At 38.1% G+C, this 27,136-nt stretch overlaps 4 protein-coding genes across 7 annotated transcripts in view; 1 reads left to right on the forward strand and 3 right to left on the reverse strand.

The window, feature by feature from the left end:
* The window catches only part of Trsn (translin), a 112,881-nt gene extending 110,027 nt beyond the window's left edge, over positions 1 to 2,854 (reverse strand). Inside the window, exon 1 of the mRNA XM_070673463.1 lies at positions 2,176 to 2,854. The gene's annotated coding sequence lies outside the window, so the exon portion shown is untranslated. The remainder of the gene's footprint in view (positions 1 to 2,175) is intronic.
* A 606-nt stretch (positions 2,855 to 3,460) lies between these two features.
* On the reverse strand, positions 3,461 to 11,088 carry LOC139112404 (endochitinase). Its single transcript, XM_070673395.1, has 10 exons — positions 10,992 to 11,088; positions 6,432 to 6,512; positions 6,026 to 6,355; positions 5,511 to 5,733; positions 5,269 to 5,392; positions 4,881 to 5,078; positions 4,685 to 4,769; positions 4,355 to 4,575; positions 3,862 to 4,047; positions 3,461 to 3,770 (listed from the first exon to the last, which is right to left on the reverse strand). The coding sequence occupies exons 2-10, from the start codon at positions 6,502 to 6,504 to the stop codon at positions 3,645 to 3,647; spliced, it is 1,566 nt and encodes a 521-aa protein (XP_070529496.1). The 5' UTR covers positions 6,505 to 6,512; positions 10,992 to 11,088; the 3' UTR covers positions 3,461 to 3,644.
* A 4,072-nt stretch (positions 11,089 to 15,160) lies between these two features.
* Positions 15,161 to 19,578, reverse strand: Cysrs (cysteine--tRNA ligase, cytoplasmic). Its single transcript, XM_070673252.1, has 11 exons — positions 19,448 to 19,578; positions 18,834 to 19,065; positions 18,477 to 18,657; positions 17,965 to 18,307; positions 17,744 to 17,884; positions 17,459 to 17,669; positions 16,893 to 17,368; positions 16,608 to 16,752; positions 16,325 to 16,533; positions 15,825 to 16,196; positions 15,161 to 15,751 (listed from the first exon to the last, which is right to left on the reverse strand). The coding sequence occupies exons 3-11, from the start codon at positions 18,653 to 18,655 to the stop codon at positions 15,620 to 15,622; spliced, it is 2,208 nt and encodes a 735-aa protein (XP_070529353.1). The 5' UTR covers positions 18,656 to 18,657; positions 18,834 to 19,065; positions 19,448 to 19,578; the 3' UTR covers positions 15,161 to 15,619.
* Emb (exportin-1 emb) lies at positions 19,418 to 26,898 on the forward strand. 4 transcript variants are annotated; one of them, XM_070673235.1, is made up of 14 exons: positions 19,418 to 19,550; positions 20,689 to 20,923; positions 21,003 to 21,197; positions 21,275 to 21,625; positions 21,710 to 22,435; positions 22,564 to 22,798; positions 22,884 to 23,047; positions 23,130 to 23,279; positions 23,362 to 23,505; positions 23,583 to 23,729; positions 23,808 to 24,056; positions 24,145 to 24,397; positions 24,493 to 24,743; positions 24,907 to 26,898. In XM_070673235.1, exons 2-14 carry the CDS (start codon positions 20,726 to 20,728, stop codon positions 25,051 to 25,053), a joined length of 3,210 nt encoding a protein of 1,069 aa, XP_070529336.1. In that variant the 5' UTR covers positions 19,418 to 19,550; positions 20,689 to 20,725; the 3' UTR covers positions 25,054 to 26,898. The 4 variants fall into 4 exon arrangements, with proteins under 4 accessions (XP_070529336.1, XP_070529337.1, XP_070529335.1 ...); XM_070673236.1 differs by having other exon boundaries at positions 19,533 to 19,662; XM_070673234.1 differs by lacking the exon at positions 19,418 to 19,550 and adding an exon at positions 19,778 to 19,932.
* The last annotated feature ends 238 nt before the right edge of the window (positions 26,899 to 27,136 follow it).

Consider the following 27,136-nt stretch of genomic DNA (forward strand, 5'->3'; position numbering starts at 1 on the left):
AAAGAATTAGACGTAGGGTTGTCAGCCCCGAAACGCGAACAACAATGGATTTATTTATACGTTATTCGGATGCCACTGCGTCGGCACGCGCGCTTCTCATTAATAATTTAATTAATGCTATATTCCGTATTTTTTCTACATTTCATTAATACATATGCGCAAACTGAAGTAGGATTATCGTCAACCTTGTATCCCGTGGATACTTCATGAATGCTACGTAAAAGTGCGACAGAAACGAGACCGTTGGCTGGGAAACGGTCGTGGAAATAATTGCGTGCGAGTGAAATAGATCGAACGAGCGACTGTCGTTAAAATTACATTTTACAGGGTGCTATTCTAATTTTTGGAAACCGTTGCACCGTTCACCCTCCGACATATGAAACGCGTCAGCGACTTCATTTGCGCGTTCGACTTTCTCACTTCAATATTTTTTTTTTCTTTTTTTTTCCGTTTTCGCGGCATTATTCGATTGAGAAAATAAAAAAAAAAAAAAAAAAGAAAAAAAAAGTGCGATGATTGTCGGGGAATGAGAAAGAACCGCCTTACGCGGCGTAAGAGAAGAAGAAAAAAGGAACACGGGCTTTGCCGGTGTTCATTCTTGCAAATGCCGCGGTAACTGGAGAAAGAAACGTGCTCGTTAAATTATAACAGCCATCAAGTTCCGCTTCCGGGTAAAAGCGATGTAACAGAATGTGGAAGAAATGCGAGGTTTGGGCAATGGGAAAGAGAAAGAGAAAAGAGAGAGAGAGAGAGAGAGAGAGAGAGAGAGAGAGAGAGAAAAAACCGGCGCAGCAGAGGGTGGCCTATATGCATACGAGAACATTCAGGTGTCAATCAAAGCTCAGATCTTTGGACTCTGGGGTGTCGTGCGCACCATATGATTTTTCCGCTAAAAATTTACGTATTCATTCAACGCGAAGACCGCTCGCGCGAATGGAGAGCGTTTTGGTAGGGCAGATTAGAAAAGCGGAAAGAGAGTTTCTGTTTGCTTTTTCAATACTCTTGACTTCATATTCGAGAGCATATTTTTTGCGCCAACCGTCACGCATTGTTAACATCAAATCGCGTTTTTTTTTTTATTTCTATTTTCTTTTTACCGTACTCGCTTCGCTACCAATAACGGCGGCAAGAAGGAAACTATCGCTTATGCCACGATACAGGAAAACGTCGCGACACAAACGATTTCAAACGAGAACGTACGAACCTGCGATTATATTCACGACTTGACGGCGTTAAAAGATTTTTTTTTTTTCCAAGTTATTTTTTGCTCGAATTTTATGAGCTATTCTTGATATATAAAAAAATATTACATTCCGATCGGTAATAATATATATCACGTGTGTATACATGTATAAGTTATTCACGTATAAGGAGCAATTCTCTAACTTACAGAATTGAATTTTAAAAAGATATCTTTTAGCCCCATATATTTTTGAATTATTTATCGATTTATTCTTTTCTTGAATAAGAGGGATAAAAAGAGATTTTGACACCAAACCTCTGCTTTTTTTTTTTTTTTTAGATATTTCTAACACATTTATATTGTTTCGTAAATTTTTTCTGTACGTGTATCGTTTGTGCAAGCTAGCGATCTGTTCTTTAATTAATTTATATTATTTAAAAATATTTAATTTTTTTTCTGTCTCATATATTTAAATAACTAGAGATTACAGGGCGCGCGCGTCATTAAATTCAAACATTAATTAATTATATTAATTTCTTGGGGGTAATTATAATTAAGTAATCTACGGCTGACGGCGCGCTGCCAGTTCACTTACATTTGTATTTTTCGATAAAGTTAGATTAATTATTCCCCATCCTTCCTTTTTTTTTTATTTTAAATTAAATATAAAGAAATATTTAATTAAGTATATGCACGCGATACCAAAAAGAGGCTGGACGTTATTAATTGCATTTCTTTTTAAAATCGGGGATTTTAATTTCTACATAGCGCTTGTGCCCTCGACCGCTTTGATAAATAATTTTAAAATTTATATTCCTCTCTAGCCGCGTTGTAATCGGAATGATAATGCGTTTACTCAGGGATCACGAAATTACAATATCGAAATATACATCATCCACAGTGCTACCGTGGTACTGTATCCCACCCGATTCTTTTGACAATATATATATCATAAATGAGACGATAAAATATGTAACATTTATTTTACTCACATTTTAGGCAGGATTGTAAGTTTCGATTGTTATTTTCCGTCCGTCCTTCCGTCCTTCCGTCCTTCCTTCCTTCCTTCCTTCCTTCCTTCTGTGGCGGTTTCTGGATCGTCCCGACGTGTTGTAGCACTCGACACTATATTACACTGTCCTTGTCTTTAGAGTCATTAACACTATATTACCCTGTCTTTGTCTTTCTTTATAGTCATTATTAACACTATATTACACTGTCCTTGTCTTTCTTTACAGTCATTAACACCATCACTCGCGAGACGAACGACCGAAATAATGACGGTGGATTACCGCGACGATTTTTTTAGGTTATAAATTCGGAAGCGCGACGGACGATCACTCGTTGTATTAATGTGCCCTCTAAATGTTCGTGGCGTTGTTTGCTTCCACCGGGTCTTTCACTCCAGTCGTCCACGATCCCGGCACAAGAAATCCGGTAACGAACGAGACGAGCCGCGACACAAAATGTCCTCCGCGCACTTTGTCGTCCTTGAGTCCCTTAAAAATCCCTGGCTCGAAACGGGATGAAATTCTCGGCCACGACGAAGAAGACGGGCGAGGCGCGGATCACCTCCTGGCACTCTGGTGGTGGCTGCCAGAATTTCCCGAAGAAGATCGTGATGGAAGCCGGTCGAAAATGTCCAACGCGGAGCAATATACGTCGAACGCTCCGTGTTTTTAAGAGAGCAGCTCCGGAACGAACGAGGTCACATAGCGGGCAGCAGAGTGTACACGGTACGTACGATGTCTCTTATATTATATCCGAATTGCACTTGACTCGCGAGAAAATCCTGCGCATCCGCGACACCTAGTGATCGACCGAAAGGCTTGCCACGTGGCTCATCCCGGAAATGGCACAGTAGCAGATACATTTTACTCTCGAGAAAATTACTGCGCACGCGCCGCGGACAGGTGCCTGGCTGTCTGCCTGGTACGGCCTGGTACGGCCTGGTACGGACCGGTACAGATAGACACGAACTGTTACGGACTGGCACGAACCGTCGCGAGCTGGTACGGCCGGCCCGGCCGGCCCGGCACGGACTGCGCGGAGCGTTACGGTCTCCGAAAAAGAATTTACTTATACCTTTAAATATTCGTTATCTCGCGTAAATTCTTACCTCAAGTTTTTTCACAGAAATTATGCAAAAAAAATATATGTTTAAAAATGCATTGTCATTTTAACAGCAATTCACACATAACGCCACTATTTTTTGTATAGAAAAATAAATTCGCTACATCAACCTAAAGGAAAACGCATTAAAAAAATTGTTAGACCTTCAATAAACTGCGGATGATTTATTTGTGGCTCGCAGCGATATTCGCATAACATATGCTTCTCGTACACAAGTAATAACATGTAACGAATGTTCTGTTATATGAAGTTATCTCGATAAATTGCCTCGCATATCTAATAGATGTAATGAAAACGCTAAACGATTGGATTCATAATCGTCGGCAAATTAAATATTTCTACACTCTTCCCGATCAGCATTAGCCGGCCAGTCGCAAATGAGTTTGGTGACTTGGAAGACCAAGCCGGGTGCGCACTTTGTCTTGATTGGTTTCCCATGGTTGCAGATAAAATACTGCAAAAGAATACGTTTTATAAAAATTACATTAATAAATTTAATTAAGGAAGCAATTAAAGTAATTTTCCAAAAATCTTCGAGACTATACCGTTGAACAATCTTTGCTGGGAATGATATTCTGGCCGTTGCAGTCGACTTCGTTTTCATCGACTGGCTTCGACGTAGACTGCGTAGGACGAGGTACTTCGGTAGTTATCTCGGGATTTGATGTAGGCTTGGGTTTCGGTTTTTCACCCGTCGAAGGCGTAGTGCTGGGTGGTCTGTCCCACTCGGGCTAAAAGTAAATCTTGATTATTTCGTTTACTGACTCACTTCGGTAATAGCGAAACGTTTCTTCGTCATTTAAATACATATTATAACAAGCGGACAAAAAAAAAATTTAATTCAATAGATAATTTAATAGATAATTAATTTTAATTCAATAAATAATTTAATAGACAATTTAATTTAATTTAATAGATAATTTAATAGACAGTTAAATTTAATTTAATAGATAATTGTACAATCAAACTTCGGGCTGTAAACTATTTTTTTACTTAAACTAATCGCCGATTGAATTGATCGAAGTATCTCTGACTCACCCTTGGAGTTGTTTTGTAATCCTTAGACGTTACCGTATAACCCTTCAGACCGTTGTAGATTGCGGTCATGAGAGGATTCACAGGACCGCAGAGTCCTCTAAAGTCATCCATGTCGACGGCCCAGACCATAGCACCGAGATATTTCTTCTCCTTGAGAAAGTTCATCTTGTGAACGATACTGTCAGCGTCCTCGTATCCAACCCACTGAGGACTTTTCCCTCCTGCAAACCATAGAACTCGCTAGTAATTCGATTGTTGCAAATTAATCCTTTGTGGATTAAAGATTAATTAATCTGACGTACTAAGCGGCACAAAGTTAATTAAACTTACCCTTGTACATGTAAGGTACTTTGCCTACATCATCGTAATCCTTCGTCCATCCGTTTTGATCTGGTTTTTTAAGTTCCATACAGATCTAAAAAAAAAAATAAAATAAAATAAAATAATAATAAAAATTTCAACAAATGTATTTGCCGACGTTGCTCGGCTTCCGCTCGTTTCATCCGTCTCCGAATAGATCACTCACTTCGTAGTAAGATAAAAATCCTTTAGCTCCGGTGTATTTACCGGCTTCGCCGCCACCCGCTTCCTTGTTAATGTAAGTACCAGGCTTGAAGTTGTTATTGCCTTGGCTAAGAGTAAAAGTACGTCCATACAACGGAATTCCTACGACGAGCTTGTGCGCGGGGCATCCCTTGTCTTCCCAAAGTTGGAGACCATCGTGCTGAAAATTTCAACAATTATATTTAATATACATCGACGAGACGATCCTCGTATACAATTAGACAGTTTTAAGATAACCGTCGCATCAGTTTTATTTTCAGTCAACGTAATAATCATACATGATATTTTATCGCAGATTAATTTTTGTAATTGTATACTTTTTTTTTTTAATGTCTAAAAAAAAAACTTACGACGTTCAGTTTCTCATAAGCATACTGATCGTGAGGCCTCCTGTAGAGTGGGCTGTGGACGTCAGCGAATCCGCCCCAATTGCCACGAAGATCATAAGACATGACGTGAATAGCATCGAGGAGTCTGTCATATGTCATATGTTGCATTTCACATTTTTGTCACGCACGAATATTAACGTTATTTAGATTTGTTTTAATATATTTTCTTTTAATTAAATTTGTTTTAATAATTAACAGCTTACTCGCATAATTCTGGCACGTGGTATCCTTCGTTGAGACGGAATGTAGCCATCGGCACCGCCATCGTGATCTCCCAGCCTTTGCCAGCTTTATCGAACGCAGTCCTCAGCTCTTCGACGAAGTAGAAGAAATTGTTCTTGTCGCTGAAGGTACCACCTCTGTCGGTAGCAGCCGGATATTCCCAATCAAGATCAAAGCCGTCGAATTTATACTTGTTCATGAAATCTGCGAAACGACGAAAAATCCAAGATATTATTCAACTTGTTTATTTTACCTTTAAATATATAATTTTGTAATCTGTACATTAAGTAACATACATATTAAAAAAAAAAAAAAAAAAAAAATGTATATTAAGTAACACATATAAAAAAAAATGTATATTAAGTAACGGAAAAATCTTTTCACGTCGCTGCATTTATCTCAATGTCTACGCGAGATTTTTAAATGCAACGATAAGAAGCAACTCTCTTTTTCCGATAATTTTACGAGTGAAGCGTCATGCTCGAATTATGCTCACCGACAATGCTGCTGATCAACGAGTCCCGTCTAGCTTTCACGCCAACCATCGCGCTGTACTTTCTACCACCCTCACCCCAGCCACCGATTGCGATTTGGGTCTTTAAATGCGGATGCTTCTCTTTCAAAGCGACAAACTGGCTGAAGCCGCCTTTCTGGACGTCGAGCTCCTCGTCGAGGACGAGCACCCCCCAGGTGACGTTGCTCACGCCGATGAAGGAGTAAATGACGTGCGTGCACATATCAGCGGGGATGTCGTCGATGCCGTAACTGCCTACGTCCGGACGGTAGATAGCCCAGTTGCTGAAGTAACAGACCAGCCTGGGTGCCTCTGAAATAATGCAGCTTTAATATCGCGAGCCGACAAACGCGCGTTAATTTTATCTCGTCGTCGAAGGCAAACGTACCAGCCGCTCCGTACGCCAGAAGCGCTAAGAACAAGGGCAGGGAAAACGACAGCTTTCCCATCGAAGACTTCATCTTGGAATCTGCAATTAAAATCAAACGAAAAAAAAAAAATTTAGCAGTTTAATTCTAAGAACAACTGCGAAGCTCCGGAGCTCGCGTGCGATTTACTGGACACTCGACAAGTTTCTGCTTCGCGGCCGGCGGAGCGGATTCGTCCGGCCTTCGCGGATACTTCTTGGAGCGTAAAGTGATCGATTTATTTTTCAGAGTAAGCGAGGGGAATGATCTATGAACGACCGGTTCTCCGATGAACGTTGACACCGGCGTCGCGAAGCATCCGCGCGACTTGTGTATCGCGATAATGACCGTCCGTGCATTAAACGCGGAGCTAAAAAAAAATTTATATCTTCATCCGGCGCGAACGGGATCGTCGTCTCGCGTTCGCCAAACCGTCCACGCGGCATTTTCACAGGTTACGTCTTTGCGAGGGTTTTAATAAAATTAAGAAAACTTCTTTAAAAAAAAAATTAAAAAAAAATTATTACAGTGGTATTTGCCAATTATAAAGACTTGAAATTTAAAGAACGTACTTTGTGCGAATTATCTAGAAATTATATCGGCTCATCGATTAATCTGCGATCTAAAATGGTATTCGGATAAGCTTGATATTCCGACGCTTTATAAACGGCTGCGATTAAATTTTATTAAACGATGAAATCGTCCTGGCACATACTGCTTCTCGCAAATATATCATCGCGCATCTCATTACAATGCATATGCAATGTGATAATAATAATCTATGAAAATGTCGGCTATAAAATATAATATCGAAGATAAATGTTAATATATCTAACTGTTAAAAAACTAATTATATATTCATCTATTCTAGTCAAAACGAATCCATTGATCTATCTTTGAATAGAATTAAAATCACGAATAACGGTCACGCGCAAGTCCCGTATAATTCGGTAACTTTGTAACAAAAAAAAAAGGAAAAAAAAAAAATTGAGAAAATTAAGTGACTCTTTTGTAGCGGGAAATCACGAGCTCCGATATTCATAAAATCGTATTTAATACTCCGCTAAAGTAGGATATTATAAACGAGATCGCAAATCCATGCGAAATCACGATCACGCATTCAATATATCACGGAGGAATGAAAGGAACAACGGGAAATCGCTTCCAAGGATTTTCCGGCGTGATCTTCATCCGACATAGAGGAAAACAGAATTACGAGCGCACAATAAAGTTTTGCGGCATTATAAAACGTACGCTGGGGAAACCCCTAGGTTTATCCCTGCGTAAAATTGGAGCGAATGCTTCGCGGCGGTTTCTGTTCCCACCGTAAGAAAAAGCGAGGACGGAAGCCGCGGAGCCGGGCGAGACGGCGCGGCCGTTCTGCTCGCGCGTATTCATCGGGCGGACTCGGTGCAGCCGCCTTCGCTTCCAAATAATTATGTAAAATGCACCGAGCCGCGTACGATATTATTTCGAAGCTAGCGACTCCTTGTTCGACGGACGAGGCACGAATACCGGTGTTGCGGGTCTGCCACGAAACGCGATAAGTAGAATTAACGACCGAGACATCCACGGCCGGACGGGAACGACGTTGGGGAAAACGAAGTGTTTTCAAGTTATAAAATTCCTCCGAGCTGCTTTCCGTTTCTAGCTCCCTCTCCCCCTCCCCCTCCCCCCTTTCTTCTCTCTCTCCCCTTTTTTCTTTGGGACAGAACCGGCGCCGAATAACGATCCGAATTCGGCGACGGGGAGCTGCGCCTCTTGGGAGAAATCAAAGACCCGTCCTTCGAATTCTACGATCCCGCCGCGCGTCGTGATAAAGAAGCCGAAGGTAATGTCGCCGCGGTGGTTAAAAATAAATGAAACGAACGAAAGCGCACCGTATATGCCGGGGAAGCCTTCGACATTCGCGGGGACGACCGCCAGGATCCTCGATTGGGAATTAAGATGCGCGATGCGGAGCTGATTCTCTCGCGGAGGCTCCTGTTCCGCTCGTTACACTTTGAATACAAACGCCAGACGAAGTCGGCAAAAACGAGTTTCTTTTAACGCGCTGATAAAATACTTATCTTCGGCTTAACCGCAAAGCTAATTGCAAAGCTGACTAATTTCGACATATTTATTAACATCTTCCAATGCCGTTGACTTTATTCACCCCGCAATTTATTTTGAGAATATAAGATATTTACGCGCGTGTATAACATTAACATAAAACGAAATGTGCGAGTACAGTGATCCCCGTATAAATTTTACGTATTATTACCAAATGTTCGTGACGAGTCAATTGATATTTCTCGAGTATCTTGCGTCGTCGACTCACCCCGCGCGCGGAACGCGTGAAAAGATCGAAAATGAAGTGGAGAACAAAGACGCGGGCGGCGCATTTGTATTCGAGCGATAACGCGCTCGCGGGATAAGGATACGGGCGCTTCGCGGCAACCTCTCATAGAGGCGTCGTTAGAAGTATCCTCGCGTGCCAGGCGATATCGCTTTGCTCGCTTTACCGGCGTCGAAGGTAACGGTTCAACCGGGCTGGACGATGTTAATTAACGTTTTGTTATTCGGCGTCGATCCACGCCGATGTCCGCCCGCCGATCGGTAACGGTGTTTCTCTTACGAGAAATTTCGGACTTTTCGTTTTGGTATGGTAATACCCGAGACCGCGCGCGCCGAGTCTCACGTGTCTAGTACCTGGACACACCTCCGATCTGACCTTCGTTTCGGCTGTCGAAAAAGAATCCTAATAAAATTCCGCCCGTGCGAAAGGCCCGAGATTAAAATATCTAGAATTTCTATGTGAAAGAGAAAGAGAAAAAAAAAAGAAGAAAATTGATAAACGGGAATAAAATCGTAACGACGTTGTTCCTCGTCGATCGGGACCATCGTTGGAAAATTTGCGGCAACGACGCGACGTCGAAGCCGATAAATAATCGTCGACGACGAGCGTGCCGCGAACGAGCGAACCGATGAGACGAAACGCGAGCGACAAAGGGAAGCGCGAGACAAAAATTTTGGCGAGTCAGCCGGTCGAAGCTGTTTCGGACACGTAGGTGCGACATAGGTGTTGACCTTCGGTCCCCGACAAAGGCGAAAACGTAAAAGGAAATAACGAAACAACGGGAGAAGTGGACTCTCGATAAACAATCCCGGGTGTCGACGATCCCGGCGAGCAAACCGAAGGCTCGCGCTTAGGCACCGTTGGCGGATTTTACGATATCGCTCGTGAAGCCCGTTATCAGAAACGGGATCCGCGAAACTTAATGGAAAGAGCCAACCTCCAAATGACAAATGCGAGGGCAAATCGCTTCTTAATGTCCGGCGCGTACAAGTCTGCGCGAAAATATAATCGCGTAAAAGAGCGAGAAAAATACCGGGGAAAGAGATATACATCTCTGCTGTATCTAAATTGAGAAAAATATTTGTCATAAATATAAGATCGGCACGTCAGATTGCGGAGAAACGTCGCGTGAAAGTCGTTGAAAAAAAATGTACGTTACTTAAAACGGAAATGGGGAGAAAAAAAAAAAAAATTATTGAGATAAAAGGTAACTTCTCCCGGAAATTATTAAAAATACATTCTCGCGCGAAACGTTTCCGAATCGTCGCGATTTCTTTATTTTTTTTTATTTTTTTTTTATTTTATGATAATACTCTTTGGCAATTTCTTCCCTTACGGAAATATCAAAAGAGGCATACGTAAAATTTATATTTGACTCACCCTGAATTTATACCGAGAGCTCTGTTCTTTGTTCTTCGCCGAAGCACACGCGACATTCCACATGATTATTTATTAATTAAAATCTACGCGGGTTTCGTCTGTATTCGCGCGAGGCCGAGCTGCTGTCTACCTTCGAAGAAGACGAGCGTAATCGTAGAATAATCGGCTGTCACGAAGACGTGAGAAACTAATTGTAGACATCACGCTATTTAGATTGCTTCGGGAAGGCAAACCAGCAGCCCGATCGAGGCTACCTCGCAGACACCGATTTATTAAATCGTCCTTATCGATCCCACTTATCCTTGCAATCGTGATGTCCCGTCGGGTCGTCAACTAAATATATTTCACGGTTTTTAATGTTGGAACTAGATTAGCCACGTGTACGTAACGAAAAGCTCTTAAACCGACGCTCACTCTCTGAGCGATCTAGAAATACTAAGCCAAAGAACAATGCGACGCAGCGCGGAGAACTCGTGCAGAAAAACAAAAGCGAAAGCGTCCTAAAATCACTGCCTAAAACTGATAAGCACTCGTACACGCGTCCAACCCAAAGATAAAGCGAAGAATACGAGAGCGACAAAAACAAATTATCGATAACGTCGGAAATAAGATCCACTGATTCAAGAACCCATCGCTCGTTACCGGCGCGTCAATTTAATACGATCGTTTCGTTGTTATATTAAAAATCACGGCCTTACGCGCGCTCGTGGAGCTCCTCGTCGACGGCCGAGGATACTGTCCAAGTTCGCAAACGACGATTCCACGGAGAACGCGAGATATTCTTGCGAAAGAGAGCGAAGAGAAAGAGAGGAGGTGGACTCACCTGCGCGGCGGAGAGATATCTCGGAAAAAGCGCGGATGAAGCCACGGTCTTAAGCTCATATATACCCAGGTGAGCCTCATTAGAATTCAGATGCACGAGCCCCCGCACGATTGGCTGGTTCGTCGACCCTGTGCCTCCCGTTGACATCCAGGAACGCTGGCGATGATGACGACGATGACGAGGGACGGAGGCCGTGTCGCAGGGCGATTCGCGATCCATCATCGCCGGTTCCGTCACTCGTGCTCTGGCGAAATAAAAAAAGAAAGAGAAGTTTTCTCTCAATTTTTCCAACGACAAACTTTAACTTTCTGCGACGGGTCGCTTAAATTTGTATTAAATTCACGAATTTCGAGGACGTGAAAACGCTTACGAAACGTGTACTCGAAACATTTTCTTTTTTTTTTCTGTTTTTTTTCTTTTTTCTTTGATATAATATCGTATGAGAATATTATTATTATATGTTACGTTTCCGTAATGATGCGGAATGTTTTAAATTTTATAATATGTTTATTCCGTCTGTTAATGATGGTCTATTAATTCATAGACTTGTGAAAACCGATTCCAATCGGAGACGCAATAAAATAGAATTGGGCTTGGAATGAATCAATGAATGCGTATTTCAGAGAAATTGGAGTAACGCAATATATCACTAATTCAATAACATCCATTTTATTTGACACGTTATTGAGAGAGATGTAGTGACATGTTATCGACATAGAGAGCCTCACGTTTGACATTCAAATAAAGCTCTGTATTGCGATGCGCGTTACTTTTACCAACATTTATAGTGAGTTATCTTGATCGAACGTAAAAGTTAATATCTAGAAAAAAAAAAAATAATAATAATAATAAAATAAGGGGTTTTCTTAAAAAAAAATTATTATCTTTCATATTTTTCAAATCTAAAGGCTTTATCGTTTTCTTTTTTTTTTTGTGCAACGCAAGAAAGCTTCGATCATTATTTCAAAAAGTCAAGTGCTACCCGCAGCATCGTATTATTGACGTTATTTTCAATCTTTTGACTTGAAATAATTGAGATAGTCTTATCCACCTGGCGCGTAATCAAGCAGGGTGATGCAGCTGTTAACATATAAAACATCGGCGTGTTCGATTATTGCGTGCAGTTATCCGCAAATAATCGCGCTTTAACAAACGTAAACTAGTTAGAAATTACTGGAATCTAAAAAGATCATAATTTTTTGTTACTTTTTTTTTTATTACAGTATTTGAATCTGGAGCAAAGTTTTTTTACTCGCGTGAAATGCAGGCGTATGTTACTCGTTCGTAGCGTCACTCTTATCTTTGCAAACCTCCTTTAAACTTCGATGTTAATCAATTAAAATAAATGATATATAACTTAAGTTAATTGGCAAGAAGATATTAATAAAAATCAACAATGCAAAAAAATCTTCGGGAATCGATTGCGTACTGAATATTTAAATATTCTATTTATTTCGAATTGAACACAAACGAAGTTAATTAATATTGGCACAAGTGAAGTCACGCCGCAAAATATCGTCTTACCTGTTTTCTCGTTAGTGAAACGTTCTTTCGACTTCTCTGTTACGTCATCGATACACGATTGATTTGCATACAAAGTTGTAAAAAAAAATCAAGCTAATTACAGAACGATTTCTCAAAATAATTAATCTAAAGCTGTTAAAATTTTTTTTTTTTGCCCAAAGAAAAAAAAACAAAACGCTATAATCGTTCGCGGATTCTCGGCAAGCCACCCACAAGACCCAATTCACGTAAGAGACGTAGACCGTCGGTCCAAATCGAACGTCTCAGGCGATCAGACGTCAATCGCGGAGAAGACGGATCGAGGAATGACTAGTTAAAAGAGAAAAAAAAATCCGCAGCAAGCGAGGGTTCGCGAGTGAATTCACAAACGAGAAACGCTCGATGGCGCCGTTTGGGGATAGCAATGTCGGGAGCATCCCGATGTCAATCATGACCCCGGGATCCTCGGGATTTCGGGGTGCGTGGCGTACTCGATTTTTTTACTAAAAAATTCACGGGTCCGTTTGCGCGAGAACGGAGAATGATGGGGGTCAAGCATGGACGAAGAGCCTGTTTGCTTTTTCATCACTTGACTTCATATTCGAAAGAGCGTGTCTTTTTTTTTTTTTTATTTATTTTTTTCCTTTTTTCTTTGCGTCAACCGTCAACTCGTGCATTGTTAACGTTTTGATTCGCGTTTCTTTTTTCTCTACACATTGTCCGCCGATAACGGCAGCAAAAGGAGAAAAACAAGCAGCTGACGGGTTTTACATTCTTAAATTTTACGTGACTTTTGGGAAAAGAATGCGCGAGGTACGAATATTAAGTAAATATATACTTAAAAAAAAAAAACCCTAATCTAAATTTATTAATAAAATTCTTAGAATAAATTTTATTATAATATAACTGAGGGAAAAAAAAAACCTCGTGTAGGGTATAGACTATCGGCGAAAGTTTCAACAAGAAAACTTTGCGATTCCAAGGGAAGGTACAAATACAATGGTTCGTTAACAACGCGCGAGCAACGCCGATGACACAAATATGTATGCGAACGTGACATGAGATGTATCACATTAAACTTTCTCGATTAAGAACGAAACGCTTTCGTAGGAGAAGTTTAAATGCCGCTTCGTTCCAGTCCGGAAACATAATTTGTAATCGAGAGGAGGGAGGGAGGTGGGGTTGCAGGCGGCCGCTTTCCCCGATTATTTCGAGTTTTCGGATGCCGCCGAGCGCCGTTATTATCGGATACGATGCGTATTTTACGGGGAGTTGGAAAAGCGACTGACGGGTCGACCTGTTCGCCTGCCTCGGGTTTTCACTGCTTTTGAATATGGGATGAATATCGGTTCGCTTCGCGCCGCGAGTCGAGCATTATATCGCCTTTGCATTTACGAAGCTGTCACTGTCGGGTTGACGCCCACTCGTTATGAAAGGGGTATTATGTTTTAATAATGGACAGCATCGCGCGTCAAATTCATCCGGTCGAGTGAAAACACGTAACATTTATTTTGTTCGACCAGTTTCGAATCGCATCGCCACGATACGCCGACGTATGTAAGTGTGGCCGTACGTACATACGTGCACTCACCTTCAGAAACGGAGTCCGCGATGCTGCGACGGCGGCCAGCGTACGTGATCTTGGGTCGTGGCTGCGTTGAACCTCACGCGAAGCACGCACGTAAATTTGTCGCAGAGCACCGGTCACTGAGACTGCCAAGACGGCGATTTTCAGGTTCGACTTAATTGTAATATTTAATTAATATGTCCAGGCAAAGGACGGCCTTGGCGATTTTCGAGATCGAGGACGACCTGGGGGACGTACCGTCTTTGTCTAGACGTACTAATTTAATATTGCAATTAAATCGAACGTGAATAAAGAATAGATAGCCGCGGGGTGACGAGAGAGCGAGGAACGGGACGGGGTGAGAGCGAGCGCGATGTTTTTCCTAGGTGTATTCCCCCACTACCCCCACTCTTGCTTTGTCCTTCTCTAGCGGTCGCGCGAAGCACACGTACATACTACGTGCTCACACTACACGTACGCACTCACAGCGACCGCGTGCTCGTGCCGAAATACGTGATACCGTTTAACGAAAACCGCCCGGCAAAGAGAACTATATTCTCCTCCTTATTTTCCGTGTGAGGAGAGCACGTGTCGCCGCCGGTTTCGTCGGTCGTTCCGGAAGTTCCGCAAAGTATTCGGGCGTAATTTTTTGGCTTTATTCCAAACGCGAGTGCCGGACAGGGATGCGCGAAAGCGATGAATAATTTTCGCGAATTGTAAATTTACGGTCGGGGTGTTCGCGAGTGACTTGTGCGCGGAAGGATGACTCGACACGTCCCATCTGAGAGGAGGAGCAGGCTCAGGATGGGCATCCTGCATCGGCGGAGCAACTTTTAGGTAAGCATTAATTTATTTAAATTAAATCTTTATTAAAAAAAAAAATGTTTACCTTTTTTTTTATTAATCTTATTAATTTACTGGCACGTCTACATTAATATTTTCCTCTTTATGTTACAGTCACCGGCAGAACTCTACTACTCCGCTGAGGCTCATGCAGATTGGTAAGTCGCATGATTTTTTTTTTCATAGTTTATAATTGGGGGTCTCTTAAAAAATACATACATATTTATTAAAATATGGATTAAACTTACAGAAGATCTAAAAATAAAATAATTTATTTTAACAATAGTTTACAAGCTTGAAAATTTTATATTAACCATAGCGTGATATAATGTCATTTAAAAGATTTCAAGTATAAAAAGAGTATGTTAAAAAATCTTTCAAGACTGATACCTGCTAGGCTTTGAATAATCCTGACCAAAAATTAATTCAAGACGGTAACATAATAAATAAACTATCGAGGAAAAGAATTACAATAAATAGATTGCAAGATAATTCGAAATACTAATCGTAGGAAAAAGATACTGATGAAAAATCGTAACATTTAAATCTCTTAGCTAAAGCTTTTAGAACAAAACTTAAGGAAATAATTTTATTTCAGCTAAGGTTCAGGTTCTTATTATTCCTTGTAATAGTAAAGTGACAATACACAATTGCTGAGATATAAAAATGTTGTCTTGCGTTACAGCTTCATAGATATTTCTTTACGTGCTAACTCTTACAAGCAGCCATTTTGCGTCGAAGCCAAATATTCATTATATCTCTTTTCCTGTGCTTGCTGTAACTTTTGCAATTTTTTAAGTAAGCCTTTACTAATTTCTTTCCCATCGACATCATGCGTCGGCAATCCCTATAAAGAGATATACATAAAAAGAGAATATAAAAATGTTTAATAATGTATGTAAAATAAATAAGATGGTTACCTTATCGTCAAACTGGGAATATTTGTCCTCTAATCTGAACATATCATTAGGCGATATTTTTTTCTGTGCTTCTTTAGCCGCTGCTGCAGCAATAGCTTCTGCTTTTCTTTTCATCTTTTCTAAGTACTTCTCGAATTCTAACTGCTTCTTTGTTTCTTTTTCCTTCAATAATTCTTCTTTATTCACCAACTTTATTTTACAAGCTCCTTCGTTATCGTCTTCTAATCGTACACCGACGTTCGGCAAAATATCGTCACGCAATTGATCGCATTCTTGTAAAATATCATCTGCTTTTAAAATTTTCGCACAGTTTCGGACTTTCTCCCGGAAATGTCCCAAAATTTCAAGATATGGCATAACAATTTCTTCAACCTGATTACGAAACATATAAATTTTGAACTCTTAAAAATTTACGATAAAAAGAAATATATTTTGAGGAAAAAAAAATAGTTATTTCGTTAAATTTGTCGAAACCTAAAATGAATTAGGTCATAACTTACATTTGTAGTAACTTTCTCATCATCAACTGGAAATCCTATTGAATCATACGAGGAAGAAATAGCCCCAAAGATGATAAACATCTTAGTAATATATACGGCAATGTCTCTGAGAAGTAGTGTATTTGGATTTTTGCTTTGATTTATGTACACGTTGCAATTGGCTACAAGTTCCCGTATTAAATCGAGAACAGTCCTTGTATCGATATTGTCTGCAATAGATATCTTTTTAGCAATGTGCGAATTAATAATTAGAAAATAATCGAGATTTAAATAAAATACTTACCACATAACGCTTTATGTACAGAATGCTTTGCAACATGAAACTTCTTATTGAGTTCTATCTCAGAATTGGACCATTTAGTAAAACTGTTAATAGTAGTATTTGTCCCCAAAGATCTAATCCTACATTTTACATTTAAAAAAAATTCCTGAAAGTATATCGAAGTTTTATTTTTTAGATATGTGTATAATCTTAATAATCTTAATAATAAAACCTGTAAATATCTATTTTTTTTACACACATAAAATCAAGATATATACAATATGGATATATCAATTATGTACTCACGTTAAGAAATTTTTCGTATTGTACAGCCATACTCATAGTATTGTCACTGTAATCCAAAGTATCTTTCCATGAATGCAAAAGAAAGGCAAGTCTGAGCTGTCTACTTGAATGTTTCTTTAAAGCATCCTGTATCGTCACAAAGTTTTTTAACGATTTCGACATTTTGCAACCTGCTATAGTCAAATGACCGGAGTGCAGGAAATATCTAACCCAATGCGAGTTATCAAAATATGCTTCCGCTTGTGCAAGTTCATTATCGTGATGAGGAAATTTAAGATCTACCCCACCGGTATGAATATCTAAACTTTCTCCGCAAATTGCGGACGCCATAACAGAACATTCAATGTGCCAACCTGGACGTCCTTTGCCCCAGGGACTGTTCCACCAGGGTTCCCCAGCTTTTGAGCTTTTCCACAATGCAAAATCTGTTACTGACCGTTTTTCAGAAAGTTTATCTGCCGTGATGCTTAAATCACCTTGAAAAAAAAAAAGAAAAAGAAAATTAACTTAGTCTTAAAAAAAGAAAAAATGTAAAAAAGATAAGTATAAAAAGAATTAAAATCTACCTTCTCCTTCTTCCAAGCTCGATGTATCGCCATATGCTTCTGGTACAAGTTTAGCATAAGAATGTTTTTCCTGTTTATCAAACTTACTTACATCAAAATATACAGATCCATTACTTTCATAAGCAAGTCCGTTGTCAATTATTCGTTGTATAAACGCTATTATTTCAGGTATATATTCACTAACTCTCGTGAGCACATTTGGTCTTAATACCTGAAAAAATTTATTCCAAAACCGATTAAAAATTAAGCTTATTTTAAAAACAAATATAAACATTTATATCTTACATTTAAAGAGTCCATATCTTTATGAAATTCATTTTCCCAATGTTGTGATAATTTATTAAATATAGAATGTTCTGTGATTGTGCCACCTTTAATTTCATCTAACCAATTGGCTAAAGGATCTCTAGCTTCTCTCAATAATGCCTGTAAACAAAATAATTATTTTTATTTTGCACAAAACAAGAAATATAATTTCTGTTATATTTATTTCAAGTAATATTTACTTCTTGTGAATCAGCAATGTTTTTTTTATCCTTTTCTTTCACTGCTTTATGCAAGTCTTCGATAGCTTTTGTCATTTTATGCAACATTTTTTCTAACATACACTTTTTATCCGAACTATTTGTAGTTTTTACAACATTCTCAAAATTAGACATTACTTCTCTAACATCATCTAATATACTGTTGAGGCTGTGATTTTCTTCTACATATTTTTCATACAGATAATTCTGTCTTGCTTTCTTGATAATTTTATCATCTATATCAGTAATATTCATCACATATAAAATGTCATATCCAAAATAGTCTGAGAGTACACGGCGTAAAATATCAAAAGATATGTATGACCTATTAAAACAAATTTGTATATAAATATCTCATAATTATACATTTAGGAAACTACTTACTCATATGTTAAATAATATATATTGCAAAAATATCCCATAAAAAATTATATTAAATGAAACAGATGTTTGTCCAAAGGTATTATTTAGATATATTAATATTTTGTCAATACCTTGCATGGCCCATATGTGAGGCATCATAAACAGTAGGTCCACAACTGTACCATAAAACACGGTTTCCAAATTGTGGAACAAATACTTCTTTCTCTCTGGTCAAACTGTTGTACAATTTGAGCACTGTAGCTTCCTTTCTATCTGGCAAATGCCAAGCTGGTTGTGTCCTTTTTGCCATTTCTAATATAAAAATATATAATACTTTCTTTTTCAGTTTTTTTAATTAAAAAGTACATATTTTTTGTAGATCATATAAATTAATCAACACATTACTACAAGTACTAATGTCAAATTTTAAAACAATTTGAAATTTAATTGCATTAAAAAAAATTATTGATTTATAATATTCAGTTTACCTTCAAAAGTAGTCTTTTAAAACTCGAGTGAGGACAGAATTCGTCAAAAATTTGGAAAACTGAACCCAATATCACGTGTTTGGCACACTTCTATGCTCAGGTGTTCAGATGAGTTGAGATGACGTTATCAGGCAGAAGGTATACATCAGCACCAGACATCCAGACGTGATAGAATACAACGAAAGGAGCATGCGCGAATGGCACGGTAAAGTAAAGACTACTTTACAATGATCTACAAGGAAAAGTTGAGCAGTTCTTAGCAACAAAGAATTATTGAATTCGTTCATTATTGTAACAATTTTAAGCATATTATGACTTGAGTTCAACAGTTCGTATGCATCTTGCAAATTAATTTCTAAAGATCTCGTTGAAGACGTGCAAATCGCAAAGTGAAAAAGTGAAGCGCACGTGTAGCTGTGACGTCACAGGAGATGACGCCAACCGCGGCGTCACGGGAAACAGCCGCGCGGCACGGCGTAGATTGGCTCAGGTCTCCAGAATTGGCCAATCGCCGATGCCGCCTGTCCGCAATGGTCGCGTAAACTGATTTCGGCCATCTTATTATTATTTTCGAAAATCTTGAGGTTGGATTTTCGGGAAGACGCAGTACGTACGTGTGAACGGAATTGGCATTACGTTTCCAAGCAAACGGCGTGTGAGAGACGCAGCTCGCATGTGGTTGAGAGCGCGGGCTTGCGACGAAGAACGGTCTCGGCGGTGGGTATTGCGCGAGCCTCACCGTAAACGTAGAGAGTCGATCTCGCTAGCGACCGTCGCAGAAGCGGCAGAAGTAGAAGGCGGAGTGAGGAGAGGGAGAGAGAAAGAAAGAGTAAGAGAAAGAAAGAGAGAAAGAGAGATGGCGGATAAGAGAAAGCGAGAGAGGATGTGTGTGCGAGTGAGAAGACGAGTGAGGAATGACGACGAGTGCGTGAAACGAGGTACGAAAGTTGGTGGTCGTGCGCGGGAATCAGCGGTTGTGTGTTTGACCCTTTTATGCTTGTGATTCGCGCCGAGGTGGCCGGGCCGTCGGCGCGGTACGTGTGCTTTTTTTAATTTCCCGAGTAACGGCGAGCGAGTACGCTGTATGAAAGTGAACACGGTAAGTTGCGGCGCGTCGTTTCCCGCGGCGCCTATCGCTCCTCAGAAGGGGGGACCCTGACGACGACGCAACGGACGAACGGGGCGACGCCGAGATTGCCGCGAGCGAGCCGACGACGCGACCGAATCCGCGGACGCGTCGTCGCAACCTCGGCTACCTCGGCCGTCCGTCCGCGTGACAATTTCCACCCGCAACCCAATGCCACATAACCTTGCTTCCGATTGTCAAATGTAGGTTAGATCGGCCGCAGCGGATCGGTGACCTCCCTTCGCGCGGGCACCCCGCGCGGAAGCGGATACGTGCTTTTGCCCCTTCGCCTTTGTCTCGAAGCATCTGCGTCTTCCTCGTTTTCTGTTCACCACGCCGCGGATCCCCCTCTTTCCCCACGTTTCTTTCAAAACTTGCGAGCACGAGCGACATAATTTCTAACGGCATTCTTACTGTTTTTCGAGTACCGTTGCTCAACATTACCTTATCCCCCGGGTGTCGCATAATCTCAAAATTTCTCCGTGCTAGACTTGTAAATTGATAGCAATGATATCTAGAATAGAACTTATATACATCGTCGACGTCTATTGTTCGTTTTATCTAAAGCGTTGGGGTATCGGTTCCAACTTGTCTTATTGTTACTGTAATTTACGAGCCTTTAATTAACAAAAATTAGAATGTATATTAGTTTGTGCATTCATGTGCAAGTTGATGCACAGTTTTGTTACTTGAAGGAAAGCATTCTTACATGTATCTTCTGTTCAAAAGGTAAAACGTACGAAAGGATATACAGTTAAGATACACAATGGCAACTTTAGCTGAGCAGGCATCTAAATTATTGGACTTTAATCAGAAATTGGATATATCGCTCCTTGACAATATAGTAGGATGTATGTATACTGGAATAGGTGAGCAACAGAGAGTCGCCCAAGAAGTGTTAACAACCCTTAAAGAACATCCAAATGCTTGGACCCGAGTAGATACCATTCTAGAGTATTCACAGGTAAATTTTGGCAAAATTTATTCTTTGTTTGCCACAATATATATTATGATAATAAAAAATAATTATGTTATTACTTTAGAACCAACAAACAAAATATTATGGTTTGCAAATATTGGAGCAAGTTATAAAGACACGATGGAAAGTATTACCGAGAAATCAATGCGAAGGTATAAAAAAATACATTGTAGGCCTTATCATAAAAACGAGCAGTGATCCAGAGACGATGGAAACTTCCAAAGTTTATCTTAACAAACTTAATATGATCCTTGTACAAGTGAGTAACAGTTATTATATTTATAATATAAATATATAATAAATAACAATGATAAATTAACAATGATGCTATATTAGGTACTGAAACGTGAGTGGCCAAAAAATTGGGAGTCCTTTATCAGTGATATCGTTGGGGCGAGTAAAACAAACGAAAGTCTTTGCCAAAACAACATGGCTATCTTAAAGCTTTTATCAGAAGAAGTGTTTGACTTCTCTAGTGGTCAGCTCACACAAACAAAGGCAAAGCACTTAAAGGATACAATGTGCAGTGAATTTTCACAAATATTCCAGCTTTGTCAATTTGTGATGGATAATTCACAAAATGTTCCATTGGTAGCTGTCACATTAGAGACGTTATTGAGGTTTTTAAACTGGATTCCGCTTGGTTATATTTTTGAAACTAAATTGATAACTACTTTAATATTCAAGGTATCTATCTTTTGTTAATTTTTGTTTTAAACGTCAATTTATATTCCACCGTTATTTGTAATAATTGTTGTCTCCAATTTACAGTTTTTGAACGTACCAATCTTTCGGAATGTCACTTTAAAGTGTCTAACTGAAATCGCAGCAGTCACCGCCACTGTGCCCAATTATGATGACATGTTTGTTATATTATTTATCAATACGATGCAACAATTGGAAATAATGCTTCCACTGGACACTAACATACGCGAAGCATATGCAGCTGGTCAAGACCAAGAACAAAATTTTATTCAAAATCTAGCTATGTTTCTTTGCACTTATCTAAAAGATCATGGCGAGCTAATAGAAAAGAAACAATTGAACGAAACACTAGTAAAAGCGTTACATTACCTCGTTCTTATTTCCGAGGTTGACGAAGTTGAAATATTTAAAATCTGTTTAGAATATTGGAATGGATTAGCAGCTGATTTGTACAAAGAAAATCCTTTTGTAACCTCGACACCACTCTTCATGTCTAAAAATATGACTGTTCCACCTCGAAGATTATTTTATGGTCAAGTGTTGACAAAAGTACGATATATTATGATCAGCAGAATGGCAAAGCCTGAAGAAGTGCTTGTTGTAGAAAATGAGAACGGTGAAGTTGTCAGAGAATTCATGAAAGACACTGATTCTATTAATCTTTATAAAAATATGAGAGAAACTCTTGTATATCTCACTCATCTTGATTATTTGGATACGGAAAGAGTAATGACAGAAAAACTACAAAATCAAGTTAACGGCTCAGAATGGTCTTGGAAGAATCTCAATACGGTAACTATTCTTTAAAACACATTCATACACTGACGCATATAAAACACAAGCAAATACAATCAATAGAACATTGGATAATAATAATAATGCCATATTTATCTCTATTATATTTTCTATCTCTTTGTTAGTTGTGTTGGGCAATAGGCAGTATTTCGGGTGCTATGCACGAGGAAGATGAAAAGCGTTTTTTAGTAACCGTAATAAAAGATTTACTTGGTCTATGCGAACAGAAAAAAGGCAAAGATAATAAAGCTATAATTGCCAGTAATATCATGTATGTTGTTGGTCAGTATCCACGGTTTCTCCGAGCCCATTGGAAATTTTTAAAGACTGTTGTAAATAAACTTTTTGAGTTTATGCATGGTAAGAAATGAATACTTTTATCATAGAAACTTTTCGTTATTTTAAGTATAAATAAGTGAATAATTTTTTTCCGCCCGTCTTTTAGAAACGCACGATGGAGTGCAAGACATGGCCTGCGATACTTTTATTAAAATAGCATTGAAATGCAGACGACATTTTGTTACTGTACAAGTAGGAGAAGCAATGCCGTTCATTGAAGAAATTCTTTCTACAATCAGCACAATCATATGCGATCTTCAAACACAACAAGTAAATTAAGTCTTGAAATTTTTGTTTTATAATTTAATTATATAATTCTTAATATATCGTGCATTTTAATATTATACAATAGGTACATACATTCTACGAAGCAGTTGGCTATATGATAAGTGCTCAAGCTGATAATGTAATGCAGGAACAATTAATTGAGAAGTATATGCTTCTTCCTAATCAAGTTTGGGATGACATTATAAGTCAGGCATCTAAGGTATGCCATAATACGGTATATCTTAGACAAAAGGAATATTTATTTAAATTTATATTTGTACAAATACTTGTATTTCAATATAAATGTTCTCCCGCAGAATGTAGATGTCTTGAAGGACCAAGAAGCCGTGAAACAACTCGCCAGCATCTTAAAAACAAATGTTAGAGCTTGTAAAGCTCTTGGGCATCCGTACGTGATACAATTAGGGAAAATATACTTAGATATGTTGAATGTTTATAAGGTACGTTTTTATTTGTATGTAACATTTTTTAAAACTATAGTTTATATTTATTGTGCAAATTTATTCTTTTATTTCAGGTTATGAGTGAAAATATAAGTGCTGCGATAGCTGTAAATGGTGAAATAGTGATGAAACAACCTTTAATTAAGAGTATGAGAGTAGTGAAAAAGGAAACATTAAAATTAATATCAGATTGGGTGAGCAGGACAAACGATCATCAAATGGTAAATTTTCTCATCCATAGATTATTTGTTATCTTTTTATTATATTCTCACGGTATATACTTATCGATATTATTTTAGGTATTGGAAAATTTTATACCGCCGTTGTTGGACGCTGTTTTACTGGATTATCAAAAGACGAACGTTCATTGTGCTAGAGAGCCCGAAGTGCTTAGTGCTATGGCCACCATAGTAAATAAATTGGAAGCTCATATCACTAGTGAGGTGCCCAAAATATTCGATGCAGTATTTGAATGTACTTTAGAAATGATAAACAAAGACTTTGAAGAATTTCCTGAACATAGAACGAATTTTTTTCTTCTACTACAAGTAAGTTAAGCGATTTAATTTGTTTTACGATTAAATCTTTTACGAGCCGTTTTAAACTAATCTTTATCTTATTTTTTTTCTTAACTAGGCGGTTAATATTCATTGTTTCCCTGCATTTCTTTCAATTCCACCAGCTCAATTTAAACTGGTTCTTGATTCAATTATTTGGGCTTTTAAACATACAATGAGGAATGTAGCAGATACAGGATTACAAATTCTGTATCAACTTCTGTTAAATATTGAACAACATGAGCAGGCGGGTCAAAGTTTTTATCAAACATATTTTACCGATATTTTACAACATGTATTCAGTGTTGTTACAGATACATCACACACTGCAGGTAAAGTAATAACATAGTTATAGACAAATGCAGATATAAAATTATTATTAATTGATTAATATACTATATTTAATTTATTTTATTGATATGTGCAGGCCTGACTATGCACGCGACTATTCTCGCTTACATGTTTACACTGATTGAACGTGGGAAAATTCAGGTGCCGCTGGGCCCTGTGCCTGATAATACTTTATATATACAAGAATTTGTTGCAAGATTGCTTAAAGCAGCTTTCCCGCATTTAACTGATAATCAGATTAAAATAACTGTACAAGGTTTATTCCATCTTAATCAAGATATTACCGCATTCAAAGAACACTTGAGAGATTTCCTCGTGCAAATCAAAGTAAGTAGCATTAATATTTGTAGTTTATACAAAACAATCGATATTGTTCGAAGTTATTTAACGGAACAAAATAACAAATTAAACGAAAGTTATTTCTCTTAAAGTTTTAAAAGAAATTAAATAGTAACGTAATCGAAAACCTAAATACTTTTTTTTCACGTAGGAATATACGGGTGAAGACGATTCGGAGCTTTATTTAGAGGAACGAGAAACAGCTTTACGGCTAGCCCAAGAGGAGAAAAGGCGGCAGCAAATGGCGGTACCAGGCATTATTAATCCTCACGACATGCCAGAAGAGATGCAGGACTAAATTAAATCGTAGTCCTTGTGTATCATTTTCTGCACATCTGAATGAGAAACACTCTGTTAAAGTAATTATTGTATCCTTTGAGCTGTAATTATCCCTACGACATCACCATCAAAAATAGACAAATATTATTTACTTACTGAAACTGAGTCTGCGAAAAGAAACTACACCCTTGTTAAGGAGGTAAGCCTGAAACGTGGTGACTGTTTGTTATAGAATTCTAAAAAAAAATTTCGAGTTTTCGTTGTAGACAATGAGACAATTGCCTGCTAGCGATGCTATTTCATGTAATAAATTTTTTTAAATTACTTTTCAGAGAAAGTCGATTATCTAAGAAACGATATCTTTAGAATAAAAACTTTTACAGATTAATTACTAGTTAATCAGAATTATATTTAAAAAAAATTGGTGGATATAGCGCGAGCAACATCATCAGTCTTCAGAATTATTCTTAAATGAGTCGATATATAAATATATATATATATAGATATATATACATAGTTTTATATATATATATTTCGTATACGATAACTTCTCTGTATAAAATTTTCCACGAAACTTATAATATTACGATATTAAGTTCATTTTAGCATTTCTATATGAAAATTAAAAAAAAAAAAAGAAAAAAAAAACGCTATAGTCCACGGAAGTTGTTTTTTTGCACATTATTGGCCATTTAAAATTATTGTCGAATGGATATGAATATGTATGTATGTATGTAAGCTTACTTGTGATAGCTTATACTAATGTATTGATACATGAATTTGTTATAATATAAATACTACGAAGAAAATTTTTTCTTGTTCCATATTTTTTATTCGATTAAACGGTATATATTCATTCGCACATACTGAGGATATGTCATTCAGCAATAATGCCGATTAAATAGTTTCTTTTTCTTTTTTCCAAAAAGTAACAAACGATGGAACATTTACAGTGATGTGTGTAAAACACATGTACGCGCCTGCCCGCGTGCAAATGAAACTTACATCCACTAGACGAATATGCAGATATTATATGTCTAGCAATCTGAGTAATTAAAAGGAAAAGCCATGTAAAAAAAATTATATAAATATATATAAAGCAGCGACCTATTTAAACTTGTTAGATGATTAATGCATTTATTTGATCATTATACATATAATAGGATTTCAGTGAATACTTGATGAATTAGCGTACTTTGTCGGGAGTGAGTGAGTAAGAGATCTCCGGTGATTTGTGTGAGATGAGATGTGTATAAGGTATTAATGGGTTTTTGTGACTGATGTGAAAGGATTAATTCTTACCGCAATGAATCATATAACATTTGTCGTATGTATGTTTAAAGAAAAAAAAAAAAAAAAAAAAAATCATTGTAGAGCTTTAAAGTGTAATATTCGTCGATATTATACCTACATGCGAGGGTGGAGAGCGTGGGTTGATCGGGGATTGAGATATTTTCTTGTGTGGATAAATTTGCATAAAATAGTATCGTCGCAGCAGGCTCTGAAGATGATGTGTAAGTGAAGGCGCGTGTTTTTATCTGACGATCAATGAGAGCGAAGTTGTAAAATAATAATATCAATATTATTACTATTATTACGAGCCATACAGTGGATACTTGTAAATTAAAATGACCGCAAACGTACGTATAGCACTTATTTAGGTACCATCCTGTCTCGATTTTTGTGTTATCGAATTTAGCTTAGCGACCACGTGAGTAACATTACGCTGAGTTACATAGAGGAAGGGATCGAGTCTTTTTAATACATTCTGTTTTTACAAATCATACCGTCGTATCATTAGTCGTGCGCGACGTTCTATTGAGGTTAAACGACAAATTTAAATAAACGAATTTGATTCATTGTATCGCTGTCTTAGTTTCATTGTTCGAAACAACATTCTCTCCTTTCCGTCTCTCTGGCTTTCTCTTTCTTTTACATTGTATAAGTATATTTTTATTTTTCAATTTTTGTATATATATTTAGATTACAGCAAAAAAAATTAAATGCAGCATGAAAACGGTATAAAACTTTCAGATGAGTTTTATTACGTGAACGAAAAATATTGACTATATAAAAAATTATGCAGTAAGCAATGAAAGAAA

The sequence above is a fragment of the Cardiocondyla obscurior genome, linkage group LG28 (genome assembly GCF_019399895.1).
Source record: "Cardiocondyla obscurior isolate alpha-2009 linkage group LG28, Cobs3.1, whole genome shotgun sequence".
NCBI classification, from domain to species: domain Eukaryota; kingdom Metazoa; phylum Arthropoda; class Insecta; order Hymenoptera; family Formicidae; genus Cardiocondyla; species Cardiocondyla obscurior.

Bases quoted from the DNA above. Each gene is read 5' to 3' on its own strand.
- LOC139112404 (XM_070673395.1), bottom strand. From the start codon at position 6,504: ATGAAGTCTTCGATGGGAAAGCTGTCGTTTTCCCTGCCCTTGTTCTTA. The intron at 6,356-6,431 runs GTACGTTTGCCT...GCATTATTTCAG, and splicing joins TCTGGCGTACGGAGCGGCTG to AGGCACCCAGGCTGGTCTGT. The intron at 3,771-3,861 runs GTATAGTCTCGA...ATTCTTTTGCAG, and splicing joins CCAGCAAAGATTGTTCAACG to TATTTTATCTGCAACCATGG.
- Cysrs (XM_070673252.1), bottom strand. From the start codon at position 18,655: ATGGCAAAAAGGACACAACCAGCTTGGCATTTGCCAGATAGAAAGGAA. The intron at 17,670-17,743 runs GTAAGATATAAA...AAATTTTTTCAG, and splicing joins AAGATATGGACTCTTTAAAT to GTATTAAGACCAAATGTGCT. The intron at 17,369-17,458 runs GTAGATTTTAAT...TTTTTTTTCAAG, and splicing joins GAGCTTGGAAGAAGGAGAAG to GTGATTTAAGCATCACGGCA.
- Emb (XM_070673235.1), top strand. From the start codon at position 20,726: ATGGCAACTTTAGCTGAGCAGGCATCTAAATTATTGGACTTTAATCAG. The intron at 23,506-23,582 runs GTACGTTTTTAT...CTTTTATTTCAG, and splicing joins ATATGTTGAATGTTTATAAG to GTTATGAGTGAAAATATAAG. The intron at 23,730-23,807 runs GTAAATTTTCTC...ATATTATTTTAG, and splicing joins GGACAAACGATCATCAAATG to GTATTGGAAAATTTTATACC.